At 32.2% G+C, this 22,642-nt stretch overlaps 1 protein-coding gene across 4 annotated transcripts in view; it reads right to left on the reverse strand.

Moving 5' to 3' along the window:
- Positions 1-22,642, reverse strand: part of FEZ2 (fasciculation and elongation protein zeta 2) — a 63,779-nt gene that overhangs the window by 11,729 nt on the left and 29,408 nt on the right. For all 4 annotated transcript variants that reach the window (XM_074288177.1, XM_074288179.1, XM_074288178.1 and 1 more), the window contains 3 exons: positions 19,238-19,354; positions 15,590-15,731; positions 14,074-14,342 (listed from right to left, as the gene is read on the reverse strand). In XM_074288177.1, coding sequence (XP_074144278.1) covers positions 14,074-14,342; positions 15,590-15,731; positions 19,238-19,354 — 528 coding nt within the window. The remainder of the gene's footprint in view (positions 1-14,073; positions 14,343-15,589; positions 15,732-19,237; positions 19,355-22,642) is intronic.

The raw sequence follows: 22,642 nt of genomic DNA on the forward strand, positions 1-22,642 counted from the left end.
TAGTGCCCTCCCTTGCAATCTACCTCATATTTAATTATTTGGAATATGTTTGCATTTATTCTGTATAAATGTATACATATTTGCTATCTAATCCATTCATATGTAAACTCTCTGCTTATAAAAATTGCTTCATTCTCTTTATCCCCAGTGTCTAGCAAAGTGACTGGCACAAAGCAAGGACTTAATGTGTTCTTGAATGATAAGCTAATTAACTCCCAAGTCTAACATTCTTTCTACTACACAATAGAGCCTTGTCCTGGTGGGATTGTGAATGGATATACTGGAAATTGGAAGGTATCTTAGTGACTATCTAGTACAGTCTAAACTCTGAAAGAATCACTATACTAAACCATATGAGTAGCCATCCATCCTCTGTTTGAACACCACCAATGAGGGGGAATCCTTCACTACCTAAACCAGTACATTCCATTTTTAGTTAGCTCTAGTTACTAGGAAATTGTTCCTAACACTGTCTAAATCAAGCTCTTTGCTCTTACTCATTGCTCCTGGTTCATTTTCCAGAGTCCAAATGGAACAAATCTAATCCTCCTTCCTCATAATAGCTTTTCATATATTTGAAGATAACATTCACATTTACCCTGAGTTTTCCTTTCTCCAGGATAAACATACCCTGTTCTTTCAAATTATCCTCATAACAACTCTTCACAGTCTGGCATAGGAGAACACAGTCTGCTCTCCTCTAAATGCTTTAAAGCTTAGAAATGTTCTTAATCTGTGGAATCCAAAACTCCATAATACTCCAGATGAGATATGACTAAGAGTAGAAAGGGACTATCATTTCCTTATTTTGAAAGTTATACTTCTTTAAAAGTAAAACAAGATTATAACAGCTTTTGTGACAGCCAGATCACAGCTAGATATAATTAGATTGGATCTACCAAAATCCTAAAGCCCCGGAGTCCACAGCTTCAACCATCTTAAACTGATATTAAACCATCAATGACTATTCTTTTTATCCAACAGTTCAACCAATTCAAAATTCATCCAATTGTCTAGCCAAAATAGTTTTCAATTCTTTGCTGAAATCCATATAAATGATATATAAAGAATACCCAAGATAAGTTTAAATAACCCTGGCCAAAAAAAAAAAAAATATATATATATATATATATATGATTGTTCTGGCTAACCTGCTATTACTAAAAACAGTATAGCTCTTTATAACTACTATTTCCTTTTCGGACTAATAATTGTTTTTAGTGATCCAATTTGCCAGGAATTAACATCAAATTCACAAGCCCATAGTTTTTAGACTCAGTCTCTTCTCTTCTTCCACAATCATTTAAGACATTCCACAGACATTTAAGAAGCCAGACAAGCAAGCAAGTAAGCGGGGAGGAAAATGTTAATATAGTAGAAAGGAACAAGAAATTAGGAAAGCAAGTAAGCTAACAGAGGCCCTAAAAACTAAAGTCTGCTTCATTTCTTGATGCTCCCACTTCAAAGCTCTCACCAGATTGTATTCAGCCTAGCATTGTCCTAGAGGCTGACAGTAATTCAAGAAATAAAGCTCAAGGTTGGTTCTTTCAGGAAACAGATCATAAATAAGGGAGAATACTTAGTGGCAAATTTTTACCTAAAGAAGTTGTTAGAACTTCATAGCTTTTTTTTCTTTTTTAAGCAAGTATTCATTTATTTATTTATTTATTTTTACTTGTTAAATATATTACAATATATTCTAGATACAATATATGTGTGTAGAACCGAATTTTTTGTTGCACAGGAAGAATTGGATTCAGAAGGTAAAAATAACAGTTTACACTCATTTCCCAGTGTTCCTTTTCTGGATGTAGCTGATTCTGTCCATCATTAATCAATTGGAATTGGATTAGCTCTTCTCTATGTTGAAGATATCCACTTCTGTCAGCATACATCCTCGTACAGTATCATTGTTGAAGTGTATAATGATCTTCTGGTTCTGCTCGTTTCACTTAGCATCAGCTGATGTAAGTCTCTCCAAGCCTCTCTGTATTTCTCCTGTTGGTCATTTCTTATAGAACAATAATATTCCATAACATTCATATACCATAATTTACCCAACCCTTCTCCAATTGATGGACATCCATTCATTTTCCAGTTTCTAGCCACTATGAAAAGGGCTGCCACAAACATTTTGGCACATACAGGTCCCTTTCCCTTCTTCAGTCTTTCCTTGGGATATAAGCCCCACTAGTAGTATGGCTGGGTCAAAGGGTATACACATTTTGATAACTTTTTGGGCATAATTCCAGATTACTCTCCAGAATGGTTGGATTCTTTCACAACTCCACCAACAATGCATCAGTGTCCCAGTTCTCCCACAGCCCCTCCAACATTCATCATTATTTGTTCCTGTCATCTTAGCCAATCTGACAGGTGTGTAATGATATCTCAGAGTTGTCTTAATTTTCATTTCTCTGATCAATAGTGATTTGGAACACTCTTTCATATGAGTGGAAATAGTTTTAATTTCATCATCTGAAAATTGTCTGTTCATATCCTTTGACCATTTATCAATTGGAGAATGGCTGGATTTCTTATAAATTAAAGTCAATTCTTTGTCTATTTTGGAGATGAGGCCTTTATCAAAACCTTTAACTGTAAAAATGTTTTCCCAATTTGTTACTTCCCTTCTAATCTTGTTTGCATTAGTTTTGTTTGTGCAGAAACTTTTTAATTTGGTGTAATCAAAATGTTCTATTTTGTGATCAATAATGGTCTCTAGTTCTCCCTTGGACACAAACTCCTTCCTCCTCCACAAGTCTGAGAGGTAGACTATCCCATGTTCCTCCAATTTATTTATGATTTCGTTCTTTATGCCTAAATCTTGGACCCATTTTGATCTAATCTTAGTATGTGGTATTAAATGTGGGTCCATGCCTAGTTTCTGCCATACTAATTTCCAGTTTTCCCAGCAGTTTTTGTCAAATAATGAATTCTTATCCCAAAATTTGGGATCTTTGGGTTTGTCAAAGATTAGATTGCTATTTTTATTCACTATTTTGCCCTGTGAACCTAACCTATGCCACTGATCAATTAGTCTATTTCTTAGCCAATACCAAATGGTTTTGGTGACTGTTGCTTTATAATATAGCTTTAAATCAGGTACACTTAGACCACCTTCCTCTGACTTTTTTTTTCATTAGTTCCCTTGCAATTCTCGACCTTTTATTCTTCCATATGAATTTTGTTGTTATTTTTTCTAGGTCATTAAAATACTTTCTTGGGAGTCTGATTGGTATAGCACTAAATAAATAGATTAGTTTGGGGAGTATTGTCATCTTTATTATATTCGCTCGGCCTATCCAAGAGCACTGAATGTCTTTCCAGTTATTTAAATCTGACTTTATTTTTGTGGCAAGTGTTTTGTAATTTTGCTCATATAATTCCTGACTCTCCTTTGGTAGATATATTCCCAAATATTTTATACTATCGACTGTTATTTTGAATGGAATTTCTCTTTGTATCTCTTGCTGTTGGATTGTGTTGGTAAAGTATAAAAATGCTGAGGATTTATGGGGATTTATTTTGTATCCTGCAACTTTGCTAAAATTCTGAATTATTTCTAATAGCTTTTTAGCAGAGTCTTTGGGGTTCTCTAAGTATACCATCATGTCATCTGCGAAAAGTGATCATTTGATTTCCTCATTTCCTACTCTAATTCCTTGAATCTCTTTCTCGTCTCTTATTGCCGAGGCTAGGGTTTCTAGTACTATATTGAATAGTAATGGTGATACTCCCTGAACTAATCTATTTATTTAGTGCTATACCAATCAGATTCCCAAGAAACTATTTTAATGACCTAGAAAAAATAACAACAAAGTTCATATGGAAGAATAAAAGGTCGAGAATTTCAAGGGAAGTAATGAAAAAAAATTAAATGAAGGTGGTCTAGCTGTACCTGATCTAGAACTATATTATAAAGCAACAGTCACCAAAACCATTTGGTATTGGCTAAGAAATAGACTAATTAATCAGTGGCATAGGTTAGGTTCACAGGGCAAAATAGTGAATAAAAATAGCAATCTAATCTTTGACAAACCCAAAGATCCCAACTTTTGGGATAAGAATTCATTATTTGACAAAAACTGCTGGGAAAACTGGAAATTAGTATGGCAGAAACTAGGCATGGACCCACATTTAACACCACATACTAAGATTAGATCAAAATGGGTCCAAGATTTAGGCATAAAGAACGAAATCATAAATAAATTGGAGGAACATGGGATAGTCTACCTCTCAGACTTGTGGAGGAGGAAGGAGTTTGTGTCCAAGGGAGAACTAGAGACCATTATTGATCACAAAATAGAACATTTTGATTACACCAAATTAAAAAGTTTCTGCACAAACAAAACTAATGCAAACAAGATTAGAAGGGAAGTAACAAATTGGGAAAACATTTTTACAGTTAAAGGTTCTGATAAAGGCCTCATCTCCAAAATAGACAGAGAATTGACTTTAATTTATAAGAAATCCAGCCATTGTCCAATTGATAAATGGTCAAAGGATATGAACAGACAATTTTCAGATGATGAAATTAAAACTATTTCCACTCATATGAAAGAGTGTTCCAAATCACTATTGATCAGAGAAATGCAAATTAAGACAACTCTGAGGTATCATTACACACCTGTCAGATTGGCTAAGATGACAGGAACAAATAATGATGAATGTTGGAGGGGATGTGGGAAAACTGGGACACATACATTGTTGGTGGAGTTGGGAAAGAATCCAACCATTCTGGAGAGCAATCTGGAACTATGCCCAAAATGTTGTCAGGCTGTGCATACCCTTTGACCCAGCCATACTACTAGTGGGGCTTATATCCCAAGGAAATACTAAAGAAGGGAAAGGGAAAGGAAAGTGTGTGCCAAAATGTTTGTGGCAGCCCTTTTCATAGTGGCTAGAAACTGGAAAATGAATGGATGTCCATCAATTGGAGAAGGGTTGGGTAAATTATGGTATATGAATGTTATGGAATATTATTGTTCTATAAGAAATGACCAACAGGAGAAATACAGAGAGGCTTGGAGAGACTTACATCAACTGATGCTAAGTGAAACGAGCAGAACCAGAAGATCATTATACACTTCAACAATGATACTGTACGAGGATGTATGCTGATGGAAGTGGATATCTTCAACATAGAGAAGAGCTAATCCAATTCCAATTGATCAATGATGGACAGAATCAGCTACATCCAGAAAAGGAACACTGGGAAATGAGTATAAACTGTGAGCACTGTTTTGTTTTGTTTTGTTTTGTTTTTCTTCCCAGATTATTTTTAGCTTCCGAATACAATTCTTCCTTTGCAATAACAACAACAAAATTCGGTTCTGCATATATATATTGTACCTAGGATATACTATAAAATATTTAATATGTATGGGAATGCCTGCCATCTAGAGGAGGGGGTGGAGAGAAGGAGGGGAAAAATTTGGAACAGAAGGGAGTACAACGGATAATGTTGTAAAACAAAAAAATTACCTATGAATATGTACTGTCAAAGAAAATGTTATAATTATAAAAATTAATAAAAATAAAAAAAAAATTAAAAATAAATAAATAAATAAATTTAGGGAAATGCACTTCCTCACTCTCCCCCTCTCAACTTTAAGTCCCTAATCTTTCTTCCAATTAGAAATCAGATTATGGTATACTGTTATGTTTCCTTTTAATTACTTGGCCTTATTTGATTAATTGTTTTTAATGTATAAAAGTCTGTCTCTCCATATATCCAGGGTCCAGGCCAAAGCTGTGGAAGCCTGGTCTCTATTTGTTGGGCAATTGCTACATAATGCTTAATAAATGGTTATGCTCAGAAGAATGAAGCTTTTGTTTCTTCAGTCATTTCATCTTTCACAGTCCTGGGAAAATAACTTAATCTTGTTTGCCTTAGTTTGGAAGATGAGCTGGAGAAGGAAAAAAACAAATCACCATAATATCCTAGGTTGTCTTAAGTAAGTCTTAAGAAAACCATCCTAAGAAGTAAAACGAAAGTTCCACACAAGATTTTTTTAACTGTTAAAAACAAGATTTTTTTTTTAAAAATGTCATATGAAGTCACATGTGGCAAGCACTGCATGAAATGATGTTATCTTTCCTTCTATCTTCTCCCACTCAGTTTCAAGACAATTGAAATAAAAATGGCAAAATTCAAAGGAACAGGTTAAATATTTCTTGTAGCCTTTACTTCATTCAAAAGATTTACACTGTGAACTTGTGAACCAAGATATACGTATAGTTCTTTTGAGTGACAAGAATGGCTTAATCTACATGAGAGTTTCATGTGCCATAATGAATAATAAAAGAGTACAATGAATTGGATTTTTTTCAGCTGACCATCTGCTCAGCAAATTCAGACACTGATGAAACCGAGCTTCAAGGTTACAAACAAAAAACAAAGTAAAGGTTATATATAAATAAAGTTGTAAATTTTAATTAAAATAAGTGACAGTAATAGCTATGATGGAAAAACCAATTTATTCAGTGGTTATTGGCTGTTTAGAAGTTCATTTCTCTAATGAAACATGGGCTAACCTTTCCAAAATTAAAATGGAAAAATATGAATGGCAGGCTTAGTTTACACAGAGTTAAAAGCTGGTGAAGATATGGACTTATTTCTTTTTGGAATCTATCCAATCACTTTTTTACTACTCTTCTCACAAAACACTTAGGATATCCATGTACTATGCCCCTTGCAGAATGGAATTTTTGATAAGACCATTATTTAAGAAGTAGGGAAATAATTAAGCATTACAATATTTACCTAATTACTAATCCCACTACTGAAAAGATGCCAAAGAAATATTAATATATAGACTGTGAGAGTTAATTACTCGATCCAGTGTTTTAAGTAATATTACTCAGACTTGAGAATGGGCACAATTGCCTAATGACCACTTCCTTCCCTAGTTGAGCATATCCTTAAACTATTATCACCAGTCACTCACAGGAAGTTTGGTTGTTTTTTGGGTGGTTGTTTTTCCCCCCATAAAACTAGAAACAATTGAGTATAAATAAGATGTAAAAAGTAAAGACAATAAAATCCCAAGTTAGAAGGAATAATCACATTTTCCAAGATCTTCAAGTCTACATATAAATGCTCTAAAAGTAAAAATTCTAGTGTTAGAATTCTCATCAATATCTCTAAGCCTGCCAGATAACCATCTACTCCTAAAGGAAATTAGAAAAATTAGAAAAAGAAATTAGAAAAAAAAATTTTAAACTTGATTAAAAATTTTTTTTCTTCAACCACAAAAAAATAATATTTTGGATTCCTCTAGCTGAGATCCTGAATAGAAATTACAATCTGTAACACCTCTAAAATCAGTCCAAAATATTAAAGTGGAACTTTCAACAGCTTGGAAATTCCAGGTCCTTCTAAAAAAAAAAAAGAGAGAGAGAGAGAGAGAAAGAAAGAAAGAAAAAGAGAGAGAGAGAAAGAAAGAAAGAGAGAGAGAGAGAGAGAGAAGGAGAGGGAGAGAGAGAGAGAGAGAGAAAGAAAGAAAGAAAAAGAGAGAGAGAAAGAAAGAAAGAGAGAGAGAGAGAGAGAGAAGGAGAGGGAGAGAGAGAGAGAGAGAGAGAAAGAGAGACAGAGAGAGAAAGAGAGACAGAGAGAGATAGAGACAGAGAGAATGGAAAACATCATGAAAACTTAAAAATACCCTGATGCAGTATAAGATTGGGAGTGGGCGGTACCAAGAGGAGATCTCACAGATACACACACACACACACACACACACACACACACACACACACACCCATACCATTATGCTGAAAAGCATCCTGATGTACGTCAAAGAAATGAAGATACTTAGATGAAAATAGGTTAATAAATACATATTATACTATTGCCATCATACCTTTCTCTCACTTCCAATTTCCTAATAATAAACAAATTTTATGAGTGGATCCATACCAGATTTTTCTTTAAGCCTAAAATTTTAAGTAGAAATAAGTTTAAGGTGTACCAAAATGCTCCGGGAAACAAACTAACCTCTCTGGTGTCTACTCAATAACATTTTCTATATCCAAGAATTCAAAATTATAAGGAGAAAGTAAAAAAATAAAATTATGATTTATTACTGTGTGGCAATGCAAATTATTTTCAATAAAGTTTAAAGGATATAATTTTTAAATGCCAAATTTTAAGTTTCCTGGATTTTTATTTTTATTTTTAATTAAGGAAAATTTTTTGTTCAAAATGATCAGAACATAGAATATGGAAAATTACTTTAAAACAAAAACAAAGAAGCATATTCATCTTTGGCTTAACCAATAGCTTACAAGAAGATGAAAAAGGTTTTATGTTAACTGAAGTTATTTTTTAAATATAGTTAAAACAAACTGCTTCACATATGCTTCAAAGCCTGGATCTTAGCAAAAGTTAGAAAACTGAATTGAGACTTTACAGATAAAGGTATTGAGATTTTTTTTCTCAAAACAAAGAAATACTATTTTATAAGTATTCCATTAGAATTTTTTAAAAAAAGAGGTAATAAGATTTCCAAGACTTGTTGATCTAACTTAAATTAAGATCTAATTGGAATACAACCAATCTATCTTTTTTTTCTTTTAAAGTACATTCTAAAATTTTATTCAATTGTTAGTAAATTTTATAATGAAATTAAATTATCACTAAGTATTTTCAAAAGTCATTTAAGGATTGAATAAAATGATTATTACTAATCTTTACATCAAACTATGTCTGATTTTTCTGAGCATCTTTTAGAATAAACCATGCACTACATCATGGCTTTTGCACAAACTTGTTACTGCCAATATTTTGTTTGGGCTATGGTAAAGCCTAGTGTTATCATTATCTGACAAACAATAATTAAGATAAAATCTGTCAAATAATGCAAAAATAATGAAAACAGATCATAAATCAGGAGTGCTCTATGAAAAATATCTATATCCAAAACCAAATTTGTACCATTGGCAACAAAGAATTTTTGACCACCTCCTAAAAACATGTATTAATAGACAATAAATTTATATGTCTATGTAAAATCTTCCCAACATTTAATATGTGCATGTTTTAGTAACAAAACTATTTCCAAAATTATTAAATGCTCAAAAGTAAACAGGATCTCATTTTTTGGAAATGCCTTTATAATGTCCCATTCCATGCAAAGATATACTTTCACTTTCTAGTTGTTATTCATAATTGATATCTCATGTGACTATTAATTGGGGAAACATGGTGAACCAAAAAACCTCAGGTTTTGTAATAAAAGGACCTGTGTTCAAATCCTACCTCTGTCAATTATCATCTGTTTGATCCTGGGCAAGTTTCAATAGCCCATTAAAAATAAGGAATTTGGGCTAGATGAGTTTTAAAGTCACTTCCTAATTCTAAATCTATAATCTATAATTAATCTGTTGAAAAATATTTTGTAAAAGAAGCATTTAAATATATAAAATATTTAGGTAATATATGACCTATAATTTATAGTATATAGTATAGTATAGTCATAAATAATAAAATATATTTTTTCAAATGTATAAGAAGCATTTGGAGAATTTAAATCTTTTTTATGGTGATGACTACTTCTTGCTATTAGTGGTATATTATCATAAAATACTACTGTAAATAATGAAAGTAACAGATATGTATAGCACTTTAAAGTTTATTAAGCACTTTATGTTTATATAAACTTCATATTTAGATATAACTCCAGATTACCTGTTAAAATAGATGACATTATTAAGAGAGAAAAGTCAAGCAAAAAAAGGTAAATGACTTGCTCTTGGTCAAAAAACCAGTACAAGAAGTTGAATCTAAACCAAACTCTTTCTATTCAAGGTAAAATTCTAGGGCTGAGGTCAGCAAACTTTTTCCTATAAAAGGTCAGATAATAAATATCTTAGACTTTGCAGGCCAACAGACAAAATCAAAGACATGAAGTTACATGACAGGAAAACATATTTCCACAAATTTTTATTAACAATATTAAAAATATGATAATATCAACTGCAATTTTTTGTAATTCCTCTACTAATGAGAAGAATTTTTTGAGAGGAACAACATTTCACTTAACTAAGGTGGAATGCTATTCCCTAAAATCAAAATGAATTGCAATTGTTTATCTGTTAATGCTAATGAGTAATAAGATTTTACCAAGTTTATCTTTCAAAATGTTTATTCACACAGATACTGGCAAATACTGATATCAATGCACAAGCATGATTTTAATTAAGCATATGCATCCCTTAGAAGACATCTACAGAATTCTACTAGATTTTTTCTTGATATTTGTCTTTTAGCATATTATTACATTAGAGATAACCACTTCCAGATGAAAGTAAGGTAGAAACTCCTCAATAGCACAGTTAAATGAATCTTTAAATATGGACAATTCTTTTTCATTTACATCAAGATTCAAAAAATGCTTCTGGAACTTTAGTTTGAGCTTAGAAAAGATATCCACTGCAAAATGTGTAAGGAAATGGAGATATTGCTTCTTGTTTTAACTTCTAACAGCTAAAGAAGTATACAAAGCAGCTGGATATTAGTTATGATTCAAATGTTAGTTTTGATCAATTTACTGAAGTACAAACTTTCCATAAAAGTGTTGTTTTGTCATATAATTTTTAGATTAAATTCATTAAAAAATAATATCAAGTGCAGAAGAAAAGCTAATCTCCAAAATCATTCACTGACCAACATTTTTTCTGTTGCCTTATCTTCCAAGGAATCCTGAACAGTCTTGAGATAACGGATGGGGGACAAACACTGTAAGGCAGCTGTTTTGTTCTATCAAATCAAATGTCTTTCATTGAACAAACAATACACACAATCAGATTTTATATTCTTTTTATCTTTCAATTACTTGTGAAATGGTGAAGATGTGGTACAAAATTGAATATTGCTTAGTTAAAGACTTTTCTGCTCATATTTACATCAAGGATGCCCTTGTTTTGAATACAGATGCCTCTAGTAAAGGTTTTGTATAGGTGAAAGAGCAGACTTATGGGTAAGCTAAGATGCTTCTAAGCCAGAGCATTCAAATGTGACCACTGATACAAACTTTTGTGACCTTGGCAAGTCACTTAACCCCATTGGGCCTCAATTTCTTAAGTTATGTCCCTGGACTAAAAAAAGGCATAACATATACAAACCAGAAAAGCTACTTTTTGAGGCATTATCATGGAAAGATACTTAAAATTGTATTTCCATTGTAATGAAAATTGCTTTTTCAATTACAATAATTATGTTATTCATACTCTTAAGAAAATAAGTACAAATCCCAATAGCATGAGGGAAAAAATCCAAAGTCAAAACAAAAATATGATTATTGTTAATGTAACATCAGAATAGCAAACAATTAAGGAATTATGAGTACTATTTGAAACTACCCTAAGAAATACTAAAAACAAGCTTCAACTTTGAATTTCAATATGGATCAATTCAATATTTCTGAGAAAAGAGCTCACATACCTCAACCCCTACTAAATGCTGTTTTTATGCAGAATATGGAGGAACATATAAGGTTAGCCATTTTCTAGAACCAGTTATATAAATAGCAATTTGAAATTCACCAAATAAAAATAGCCATAATTTAATAAACCCCCTATTACTATTTCTAGAATCACAGGTTTCAAGAACAAAGCATATTTATGAAAAAAATGCAAGAAGTAAGGACTAATAAGTAAGCCATGTCCTTACAACCGACCAAAGATTTTTGACAGCAAACAAGTTAGAGCAAAGCAAAATCTTAAGAAATTTCACAAGATTGAATCACCTAAGAAGTTCACAATCATTCAGAGACTATTTCATTTGAAAACCAAATCATAGTGTTTCCTTATCAAATCAGCTTCTTACTACCAAAAATGGTATGAAACAAATTTGCCCAATGGCTCCAATTATAACCAGATCTTGATAAAACACAATGCTGGAATCCACAAGTTGCCTAGAAATTGGTCTAAGGATAAATTTGCTTATTTACCATGTTCTTTTATTTTAATTAAATGTAAATTTTATCCTCTAATCTTAATTGAAGAAAGAATATTTTAAACTATGTACAGTATGAATATAAAGTAATAAACTATTTGTTTCTTTCAATATTTAACAAAACATATAGCCAAATTTCCAAAGTGATATTTTTCTTCAAAGTAGTCATGGGGAGACAGGGCAATGCAATGGAAGGAAAGTGGGGCTAAACCCTTGTATTAACAGTACTATCATTGCTCAAAATATTTTTGGAACTCTTCTTTTGGAAATGCCTTCAGCGCCAGTTTATGAGTCACACAAGAAAAATCAGTCCCAGGTCCTGTCTTCCTGTCTCTGTCTAAATGTGTCTAGGGATAAAACTACACTACATAGAAAAACAAAGCAATTTAAGAGCTGGCATTTAAATCAGTGAATCAGCTGATTTCAGTAAAAGTACCTACCCTGTCACCTACTCTACTGATTCAAAAAGTTAGAAAACAATAGTATCTATCTTTGCTGCTCACAACCCATCCCTCCCTCCATACTTTTCTATTCTAGCTAGAATAGCTAGATTCTTTCTAGATAAAGTTGTGAATACATACACCTTCTGAAGAAATTTGGAAAATAAATCTTTTCTATAAGAAAGCAAGAAAGCTAGATATATTTAAAAATATTTCCTCTTTAAATATACAAACTGTGCTTCAAGATTGACTTTGTCAATTTCTATTTTTGCTTGAAGAAAATATCCCTGCAATAGAGACCACCTTGTACTGAGACCAATAATAGCACAGCATTTTAGGTGATGTGATACTTTTGTTTGGATTAACATCTCTGTGGCAGCACAGCAACTCAAGAATTGCATTCCCTCTCCAGGACTCACTCAACTTTAGTTTAGTCAATGATATGCATTTGTCTACTACAGCATTTCCTAAACTAATTAAATCTCAGAACATTTGTGGGGCCAGAAATATGGCAATGTAAACCGTAAAAAAAAATCTGGGTCATCTTGGGGTATGAAAAGCTCAGGAAATGGTCAGGAAAATTTCTGCATGAAACAAAGGAAAAACAAGGCTATTATCATACTACCTAAACTGATATACAGAAGAAACATATTTGATACAGACATATTTTTGGTTATTATTTTATAGGGAAAAATTGGTAAAATTTCCCAAGACAGAATCTTTCTAATGGAATCCCTATTCACATTAAATGACACACCAAATATATACAGTACAAAGTTTGAAGAATGCTAGTTTATAAATTACACTTGATAATTTAGATGAAACTATAATTTAGATTGTAGCAAACTATGTTTAATGTTTTATAACTTTACCTTTGTCCATTTTCCCCCTAAAATCATAATCACAATGAAATAAAAAGGCTGTTTCACTTTAGGAAAACTGGTCCTCAAGCAAGCATTTTTACTCTTAAAGCAAAGTTGGCTCTTCTTGGTATATAACAGACAATGCTAATGAGTATGTTGGCGTATCCCAAAATGGTTTCAGGAGTAAACATCTCAAAGTGGACAGAGATATAGAAAAAAAAAAAAAAAATAGCTACTGAAGGAAAGACAGACTGTAGTCTCATCAAAGGAAATTGCAGGACTGCTCCAAAAAACACAAAAGAGCTGGGAATAAAGTTCAGGTATTACTGGTGCCAGCAACTCTCACCCTTTTTCCATTGTGAGAGACCTAAAATGATTAGCCAAATGTTTTATGTGGGATCTCTTAAAATGGGATCATTTCCACTAAGAAATGCTGACTCATAATTTATTTTACTATAAAGACTGACATTTTGAAACAACTGAGCATTTTTTGGATTTTAAAAAACTGTGCTATCTTTGTACTAGTCACTTCTTAGAATTTTCCTTCTTTCTCACCATTTCTACTTATTTCTATCTTATTTTTCTGTGTTGGATTCTCCAGTTCACCTTCTCACTAAGAAAATGGTTCTACACCAGCAATGACATCCCTCAGTGAAAGCTGATGTTTTTTGTTTCAAAGTAACAAACTCCTTCATATTTATACTTATAGTGCTCCTGTGATTTCCTGTGTTATAAAGTATTACTGACTCAATCCATATGTAGTTGGAGATGAATACTGCCTATGAATATGAAGATCAAACATCTCACTTACTGTTCCAGGCATATGACTTTTCTCATTCTTGCCATTCTGTGGGCTGTTATTTTTCAGCTTCTTTTTCTTTTTTGCTGTTTCTTTATGTTCCTTCTGTTTATTTTGAACTTCAATAAGGACAGAAATAAAGCTGTTTTTCACTTCCTTTTCAAACTCTAGCTCATCTCGAAGAGCTAACTGCTGAACCAACTCTTCAGAGTAATCTTTGATAGCAGTCTCAATTTCTTCTAGTAGTTCATTTAATTCACTCACTGAGAGCCTTTTTACCCCTGTATTCAACCACAAAGTAGAGTATATTAAGAAAAAATAATTTCTAAAAAAAAAAAGACAGTTTTTTATGCCAAAGAACAAATATGATTACGAACAATTAAAATAACTATTCACTTCTTGGGAGAAAAGAGACTCTTGCTTAAATTTCTGGTTAGTAGTCTTGAGTAAAGGCCAAGTAGCTTGTCAGATGAGTAAGCAGATACATATTAAAAAAATCAGTTACATGTCTAAGCCAATTTTTCCCATGCCTGGTAGCTCAGTTGGGAAGTACAAAAAAAAAGGAAAAAGCTGAGGAAAATACCTGTTGACAAGAAACCATAAGCAATTTAGCAGAAGCCAGTTTTAAAGAGAATACACATCAATTAACTACAGGTACCCAGAAGTTCTCAATTTCCCAGGAATGTTTTTTTTTGTTTGTTTGTTTGTTTGTTTTGCTGAGGCAACTGGGGTTAAATAACTTGTCCAGGGTCACACAACTAGGAAGTATTAAGTATCTAAGGCCAGATTTGAACTCAAGTCCTCCTGACTTCAGGGGTGGTGCTCTATCCACTGCACCACTTAGTTGCCCCTCAGGAATATTTTTTTAAGGATAGAAGAATAAAAGAAATTACTGAAACTCCTATATGAATGAAGCACTATTATAAGCTTTTTCTCTATAGTTCCAACAGCTACCACATCTTCTAATACACAATGAGCAGAGAAGAAATGACATAAAAAGATTTGTTGAACCTAATACAAATTAGAGAAGCCAGAAGAATTTAGTCATTGTATGCCATAACAGTTCATTTGTATGTTGAAGTCACATCCAGGAAAAATAATCTCACTACTCAGCATGATATTAAAATATTCCAAAGAAAAATTATCCATGAAATTTTTTAGTTCTTTATTCCTTGACATATACCTCTGTTCATAAACAAAGAAGACAATTAAGCTTTTCAACACTGTCTACTCCATTTGAAAGGTGAGACATACAGAAATCATTAGTTGAGGTTCTAGGTAACCAGCAGCTAAATATCACAAGCCGGTTATACATGTCTAGAAGCTATTCAGAATAATAAGTTATTAAATGGTATTATGTAATTATTCTATGTATTCTAGTCCCAACTATGATGACTCTAAAATATCCCAGGAGAAAAGACAGGGAAGCCACTTTTAAAAGATAAAAGAAATTATAGAGCAAATCTATACAAACTATGTGATAAGGAAAAACAAGTTTAAAGATATAAATTTAAATAAGGTTTCTTACTCTCCTCATAACTGCTTGTACTAGATCTCTTAAGAGTTTGAATTTCCTGGGAAAGCATGGAGAGACGATCCGACTGTGTTGGGGTTTCATCATCTTCTGGATCAGGTGATTCTTGCATCATTTCTTCTATTTCCTCAATAACCTTCCCAAAAAAAAAGGTGTTTATAATAATAAAGTTTTTTTGTTTTTTATAATATTAGATAAATCAGCTATTAATATTTATTATTTTTAATTTGTTATTATTAAAGTTATTTTGCTAAAAGATGCATTATTAACCACAAAGTAAAAAAAAATTTCTATAACATGCTTAAAGAGACATTAAAGTATAATTATAGTAAACTCTGATACTCAACATGGTAACTAATAGAGAATGTTATAATTAATCACATATTCTGACTGAGAATACAAAACATATATGAAACTTAAAAATACAAGACAAAAAGCCATTGTCCAAGGAAAATTGATCAAAAGATATGAGGAAAAATAGCTCTCAAAATAATAGTATGTAATAACTGTATGACCTTGGCAAGTCCCTAACTCTGGGCAGTCACAGTGCTCCAAGTAGTTCTCAAACACTACAAGTTGCTGGCAGAGCAGGTATACTGGTAGCAGGAATTTCCTCACTGGGAGTTTCAGGTACCAATGAAATCATAGGTCTAATTGCCCTCACTCAAATCATTAAGAAATGAAAAAATCAAAATAACTCCGAAATTTCCCCTCACATCTAGCTATGAAGCACTTTAATGTTTACAAAGTAATATATGTATGTTACCTCACTTGATTCTCCTCACAGCTACTCTGTTAGGCCCTTTTTGCAGAAGAAGAAACTACAGAAGAAAGAAGCAGTAACTTGGCCAGAGATGAAGAGCTAACATGAATTAACTAGGATTTGAACTCAGGTTTTCCTTACTCCAAATCTATTTCTCTATCCACTATGCTACATAGCTGACTTTGTTTTTATAAAGATGACAAAAGACAGGAATAGTTTAGGTTGGAGGAGCTGTGAAAATCTATGTAAACTAAAGCATTATTTCTAAAGATGTGGATTGGCCCAATTATTTTGAAAAGAATTTTGGAATTATTCTTTAGTGATAAAGTAACAAAAATATCTATACCCAGAGATCCTGTCACGTATCACAGTGAAGTAAGATAAAATGATCATATATATACTAAAATAGTCATAGCAGCACTTTTTGTGGTAACAAAAAACTGGAAACTAAATAGATGCCTACTGAATAGAGAAAAGTTAAACAAATTGTGGTTCCTGAATGTAATACAATATTATTGCATAAGAGTAACGAATGTATGAGGAATTCAGAGCAGCATGAGAACAATTAAATGAACTGATGAAGAACAAATTGAACAGAAGCAGAAACAATTACAACAATATAAACAGAAAACAAATTAAAAAGAAAGAAGCTGGATGCTGTGTAATTCTAATGAACAAGTCTAGTCCCAGGAAAGAGATGAAAAAAAAATGCAACTCCATCCTCATTTTGCATAAGTTGGCATCTATGGTTTTGGAACATTATATACTATTTGCTTAGCTTTGCTGAACTGCTTTTTGTTTCCTCTTTTATTCTTTATTAAATGTACTACGCTCTGAATAAAAAGGAGCGAGATATATGCAGAAATAAAATAAAAACAAACTGTTTTTATCAAAAATAGAGAAAAACTATATATGCTATTAATGGATTACCAGTTTTCAAAGAATTAGAATACAATAAGATGCACTTACCACCAAAATTAAGCTAAATATAACTTAATTTTTCTATGACAAGTCAAAAAAAAAAAAAAAAAAAACACTTTAGAACAGCCTGAAGGTCATAAATAAGTACTAGCATACATATGCTAAGCTGACAAAGTTATGGTAAGAAAAAAATTCAAGAACATACAAAACTTATAACATTCTACTAATCCTATCCCTAACCCTAATATTTAATATTCATCAATAAATTCTTAGGACAACTCTAAAATTTTTAGAGCTAGAAGTGATCTTAGAGACCATTTGGTTTAACCCATCATTTTACCAAAGGAAATATCTATGGCTAATCATTCAAAGGAAAATGAGCAAAAGTTTTGCAGATAATATAAAAGCCCAAAAAAAATTTCCAATAAAACATGACATTATCTTCTTAGCAGTAAAAAAAATTTACATCATTATATATAAAATGTGAAAAACATGAGGACCCAAGAAATTTATTCCAGCAGAAACACTAAAACAAGATTGGGAATCACTGTCTACAAGACTTACAAACAGATTTATAGATCATAACAGAACACAAACTTTGAAATCAATTATTTGCTATTATATTTTAAGATAAGCATAATGCTCCCAATGTGATCACTTCTGCTCAAACTCTTACTACAATATTTTTATCCTGCAGTCTACCACTGAAGCCAGATTAAGAACTTAGAAAAATGTCAAAGTAGAGCCATAAAAGTCATACAGCTGTTAGAAAATAATATTTGTGTTAAAAGATTATTAAAGAAATTACAATTATTTAAATGGGGGATGCAGTTGAGAGGAAGGGAAGAAATTATGAAAAGATGTAATATTCTCCAAGTTCATGAAGATTAAAATATAAAATAATACCTTCTACCTCCATTAGGAGGCAAAATAGAAATAATTGAATTCAAAACAAAAGGAATTACATTAATTATACAAAAGAATTTTGCTGTAATAAACACTCTTAAGTATGCTTATACATTGCTTTGAAAAGGATGTGGAAATCTGTTCTAAAAGTCTTAAAATTAAGGTAGATTGTGAGATAATTTAAACTTTATTTGCTAAAAATGTCTTTTGCCAAAAAAGACTACAAAATTTTAGGTCATTTTTAGCCCTATAATCCCATAGTGATTTTCCAGAAAGTCTTTTAGGTAAGACTAGATAAGCACATTTTTTAATCAATTATTTTTATCAATTGTTTTGTTTTTATTATTCACTTTCTTTCCAAATCCAGAACTACATCTGTTATCAGTGCATGTAAGAATAACCTAGAAAAAGAAAAAGATGTAATTACTGTACTTCCTATTTTTCTCTTCATCTGTATTTCCTAATTTCTGTCATAGTCATCCCTCAATGACCTCTGTTATTTGGCCTAAAATGCAGAATAGCAGAATTTATATAATTAATAACCATGACAAATATGGTTTCAGGAAAAAGTCTTTGCATTATATTCTGATGCACAACAGAGATGGGAAGAATTTGTAAAAAATGAAAAAGCTACATCAACTAGATCAAAATGCAAACAAGATTGGTACTCTATAACATTCCACAGAAAATATTCACTTCTTTCAAAAGTACAGAGTCCATATTTATGATTCATGCTGATAAATTTTATCCAAAGTTTAATCAAATTGAATATTCATATGTAGGCTCATGTTTTTTAATCTATCTTTCAGTAAAACTAAGTAGCACTTACAATCTAGATTTCTACTGTCAGTGCCAGGGATGCTATAAAATTATACCCTTAATTTGAAAGATTTGACATAATACATATTGTCCTAATTCTAGCTTGGAAAATGAGTTCATTTAAAAATAAATGAAAATAACTGGTCTAAAAACTTTTGAACCTCCTAAAGAATTCACTGAAAATCATTTTCAATCTTTACTTTGACTTTTATTGAGAAATATTTTCTTCATACCTGATCTGCTGTGAAAAGGGGTTCATCATTGATGCAGGAAACTATAATCGAATGCATATCCAGTTGTTCCCTCAACTCCTCATCATCCGAAGTATCAAGAATCAAATTGTCATTTATCTAAAAATAAAAACACAAAATAAAAAGATATTATGATTTTTAAAAATCCTGTGGGGAAAAATTAGAAGAATAAGTCAAAAAGAAAAATTAGAAGAATAAGTCAAAAAGGCAGGAAATGAAGCTGAAATGATTCAAAGGGAGCATTAGCCTATATGTTGTTTCTGTACTTTAATATGAAGGAAGCACATATTAAAATTGTTGATTTGAACTCCAAAAAGAAATAAGATAAAGAAAAAGAACTGATTACTAATAAGGAAAAGAAATATGCTGTGACTAATACAAAAATGAAAGAAAAGTTCAAGAACAGGTATAGTTATTTTGTGGAGGAAGTATGGAGAAAGAATGGAACTAGATACTTGTAAATTCAAATCACTCTACAAATATTAATTCAAGGAAAATAAATTCAATAACCCAAGATTATATGTCTTCTGTCTTCTTGCTTTGGGACTCACTCAATCTCTCTGAATGATCCTTTTTTCTCTCAAGAAGTCAACAAAATTTAAACAATGAACATTACTGAAATTAACAATAGTATTTATCATCAATTCTCTAAAACAGTGTCAAATACATACACTACCCACAATTTTTCCAGTACAGCTAGAACTAGATTAAAGCACAATTGAAATATATTTAACAAAATAAAGTGCAATAAAACAAAGATAACATATATTCCTTTTTAGCCCCTTATTCCACTTTCCAAATTCTTATTTTACTAAATGTATGAATTAAAAATTTCCAAAACCAATTGGCTTACACCCAATTCTAGTATAAGGGAGTCAGCTAACTACCATTCTCTCTCTAGTCTCCCCTAGCTTGACTTTTTTTTGTTCAATTCCAGTCCTATCTCATGAACATTTCTTGCATGTAAGATTCTCATGGCTGAGTTTATTTTATGATGAATCTATAAGTTCTCATTCAAAAGTACAAAGAATATACCAAAATCTGCTCTAGAAAGGAATATAAAAACCTAGATCACCCCCAGAATTTAGTCTGGCCTTAAAGGCAATAATAAAAATAAAGATATCTATTTAACAGTTATAAAAAGCTACATTTAACCAAACTAAATATTATTTGTATCATATGTTGCTACTGTTGTTCACCTGTGTCCACCTAACCCTTGTATCTTACCCATTTTTTCTCCTGTATTGTATTAAGGAAAGGAAGATCACAGCACAGGACATATGCTAGTCAAAATGCTTTACAAACAGCCTATCAGCATAAATGTGTTTTTTAAACATTTTTATTACTTAAAGGTGCCAAAATTTCCTAAAAGTTGCAACACCAACAATCAAAATCATCTCCATTATGACCAGAACATCAGATATAATGATCCTATTTCACATATCCATGAGTAAATTGGTTCTCTCCCCTTTATTCCACTCTAATTTCTAGAATTCTTTCCAGTCTTTACAAGGTAACCTTGGTTGTTATGGGTGTCATTATTCAGCATAAATGTTCCTTTATAATTGCCAAGCATTTCCATTATCAAATCCTGTGCCAGAGATATAGACAGAACTGGTAGTACTATTTTCCTAAATGAAATTTAAGAGCCACCAAACAGAAAAAAATGCACTCATGTAAATGCCTGGAATGTACCAGTTGCTTGCTCTACAAACAACCCATCATTTTTATAATACACCATCTTGAATTTAGTTATGTAAAAACTGAAACCGAAATTCAATATGCCTTGGCTTTTCTGAATAACTTTTCTTACTTTAGAAAATCAAATGTCCTTCAATGATAGGGATTCAAATTATATACTTTTCTTTTCCATAAATGTTATAGCCTTAAAGGTTGGCAGAAGTCAATGCTGTAGTTTTTTTTTTTTTTAATTAATTAATATGGCTGACTTTAACAATAACAGTTAGCTAGATATGCTAATGGCAATTAAAATTCCTCAGGCAACTAAGTTATTTGGCTGAATTAGACTAGGACAGAGAGAGAGAGATTATAGGAATTGAAGAGCTTAAGGATCAAAGAGACAAGGATATTCAAAGCAAGTTGAAGTTGGAGTGAATGAAGAGTTTATGAGCCAGTTATTAAACTTACTGGGGGGTGGGGAAGAAGGAAGAAGGTCTTAGATCTCTGAAGATGACAGAAAGATCTAGACAAGATGGAATAAATTTTAAAGAAGCTCATGTGGTTGTTGGATGATGAAGACAAAGAAAGGGCAAAAATGGACAAGAAATATGTAAACTATTCCTCCTAGCCTTCTCTAGTTTGCTGTGCGGTCATTTCCAGTTTTAACTAACTCTTTGTTACCCCTTTTTGGATTTTCTTGGCAAACACACTGGAATGACTTAGCATTTCTTTCTCCAGTTCATTTTACAGATGAGGAAACTGAGGCAAAAAAAAAAAAAAAGTTGAGTAACTTGCCCAGAGTCACACAATTTCTGAGGCAAAATTTGGATTCAGGTCATCCTGATTCCATGCCTAATATTCTAACCATGTACCTCATAATAGATAGCTTTAGATAGACTAACAAGGCACAGTAACCTGAGGAAAAAGGCACAATAACCTGAGGAAAAAGGGAATATATATATATGTATGTATGTATATATACTTATATATGTGTGTGTACATACATATATATGTATATATACTTATATATGTGTGTGTATATATATATATGTATATATACTTATATATGTGTGTATATATATATATATATATATATATATATATATAAATATACATACATTTTTATAAATGCATTTGAATTATCTGTATTTATCTGTAATTATTATCTGTATCGACTTCCGGCCAAGATGGCGGCGTGGAGGCAGACAGCTGCTTGAGCTCCTCGTTTTCTCTCAGAACTTACTTCATGACAAGCCTCAGACTTAATGCCTGACCCAGAAAGAAAACCACAAATAATCACCAAGAGAAGACATCCTTGAAAGTCACCAGAAAAGGTCTGTGTTTGCTCGGGGGAGGGTCAATCAGACTGGGCGCAGACTGAGGGCAGGCAAGCTAGAGCGAGACAGGCAGCTCACACAGCTCAAACCAGAGGGGGAGGGGTACGATCTCTGCCCTTTCTGTGAAAAGGCTTTTACCCCAGTGTGGATACTCCATCTTGGCAGCAAGCCAGGAGCAGCGGAGAGGGTGTAAACACCGGAGGTGAAGATTAAAACCCTAGAAAGCCAGCGTCTCTCAGAACCCAGCCACCCCCAACCCCCACCTGGACTGACTCAGTGCTTTCTCAGAGCTTCAGAGCTCAGACTCAGTACAGTCATTGCTGTTCTGTTAGTGGCTCTCTGCTGCCCTACCCCCAGTCTGTAGAGGAAG

This window comes from Sminthopsis crassicaudata, chromosome 2, assembly GCF_048593235.1.
Source record: "Sminthopsis crassicaudata isolate SCR6 chromosome 2, ASM4859323v1, whole genome shotgun sequence".
NCBI lineage: Eukaryota > Metazoa > Chordata > Mammalia > Dasyuromorphia > Dasyuridae > Sminthopsis > Sminthopsis crassicaudata.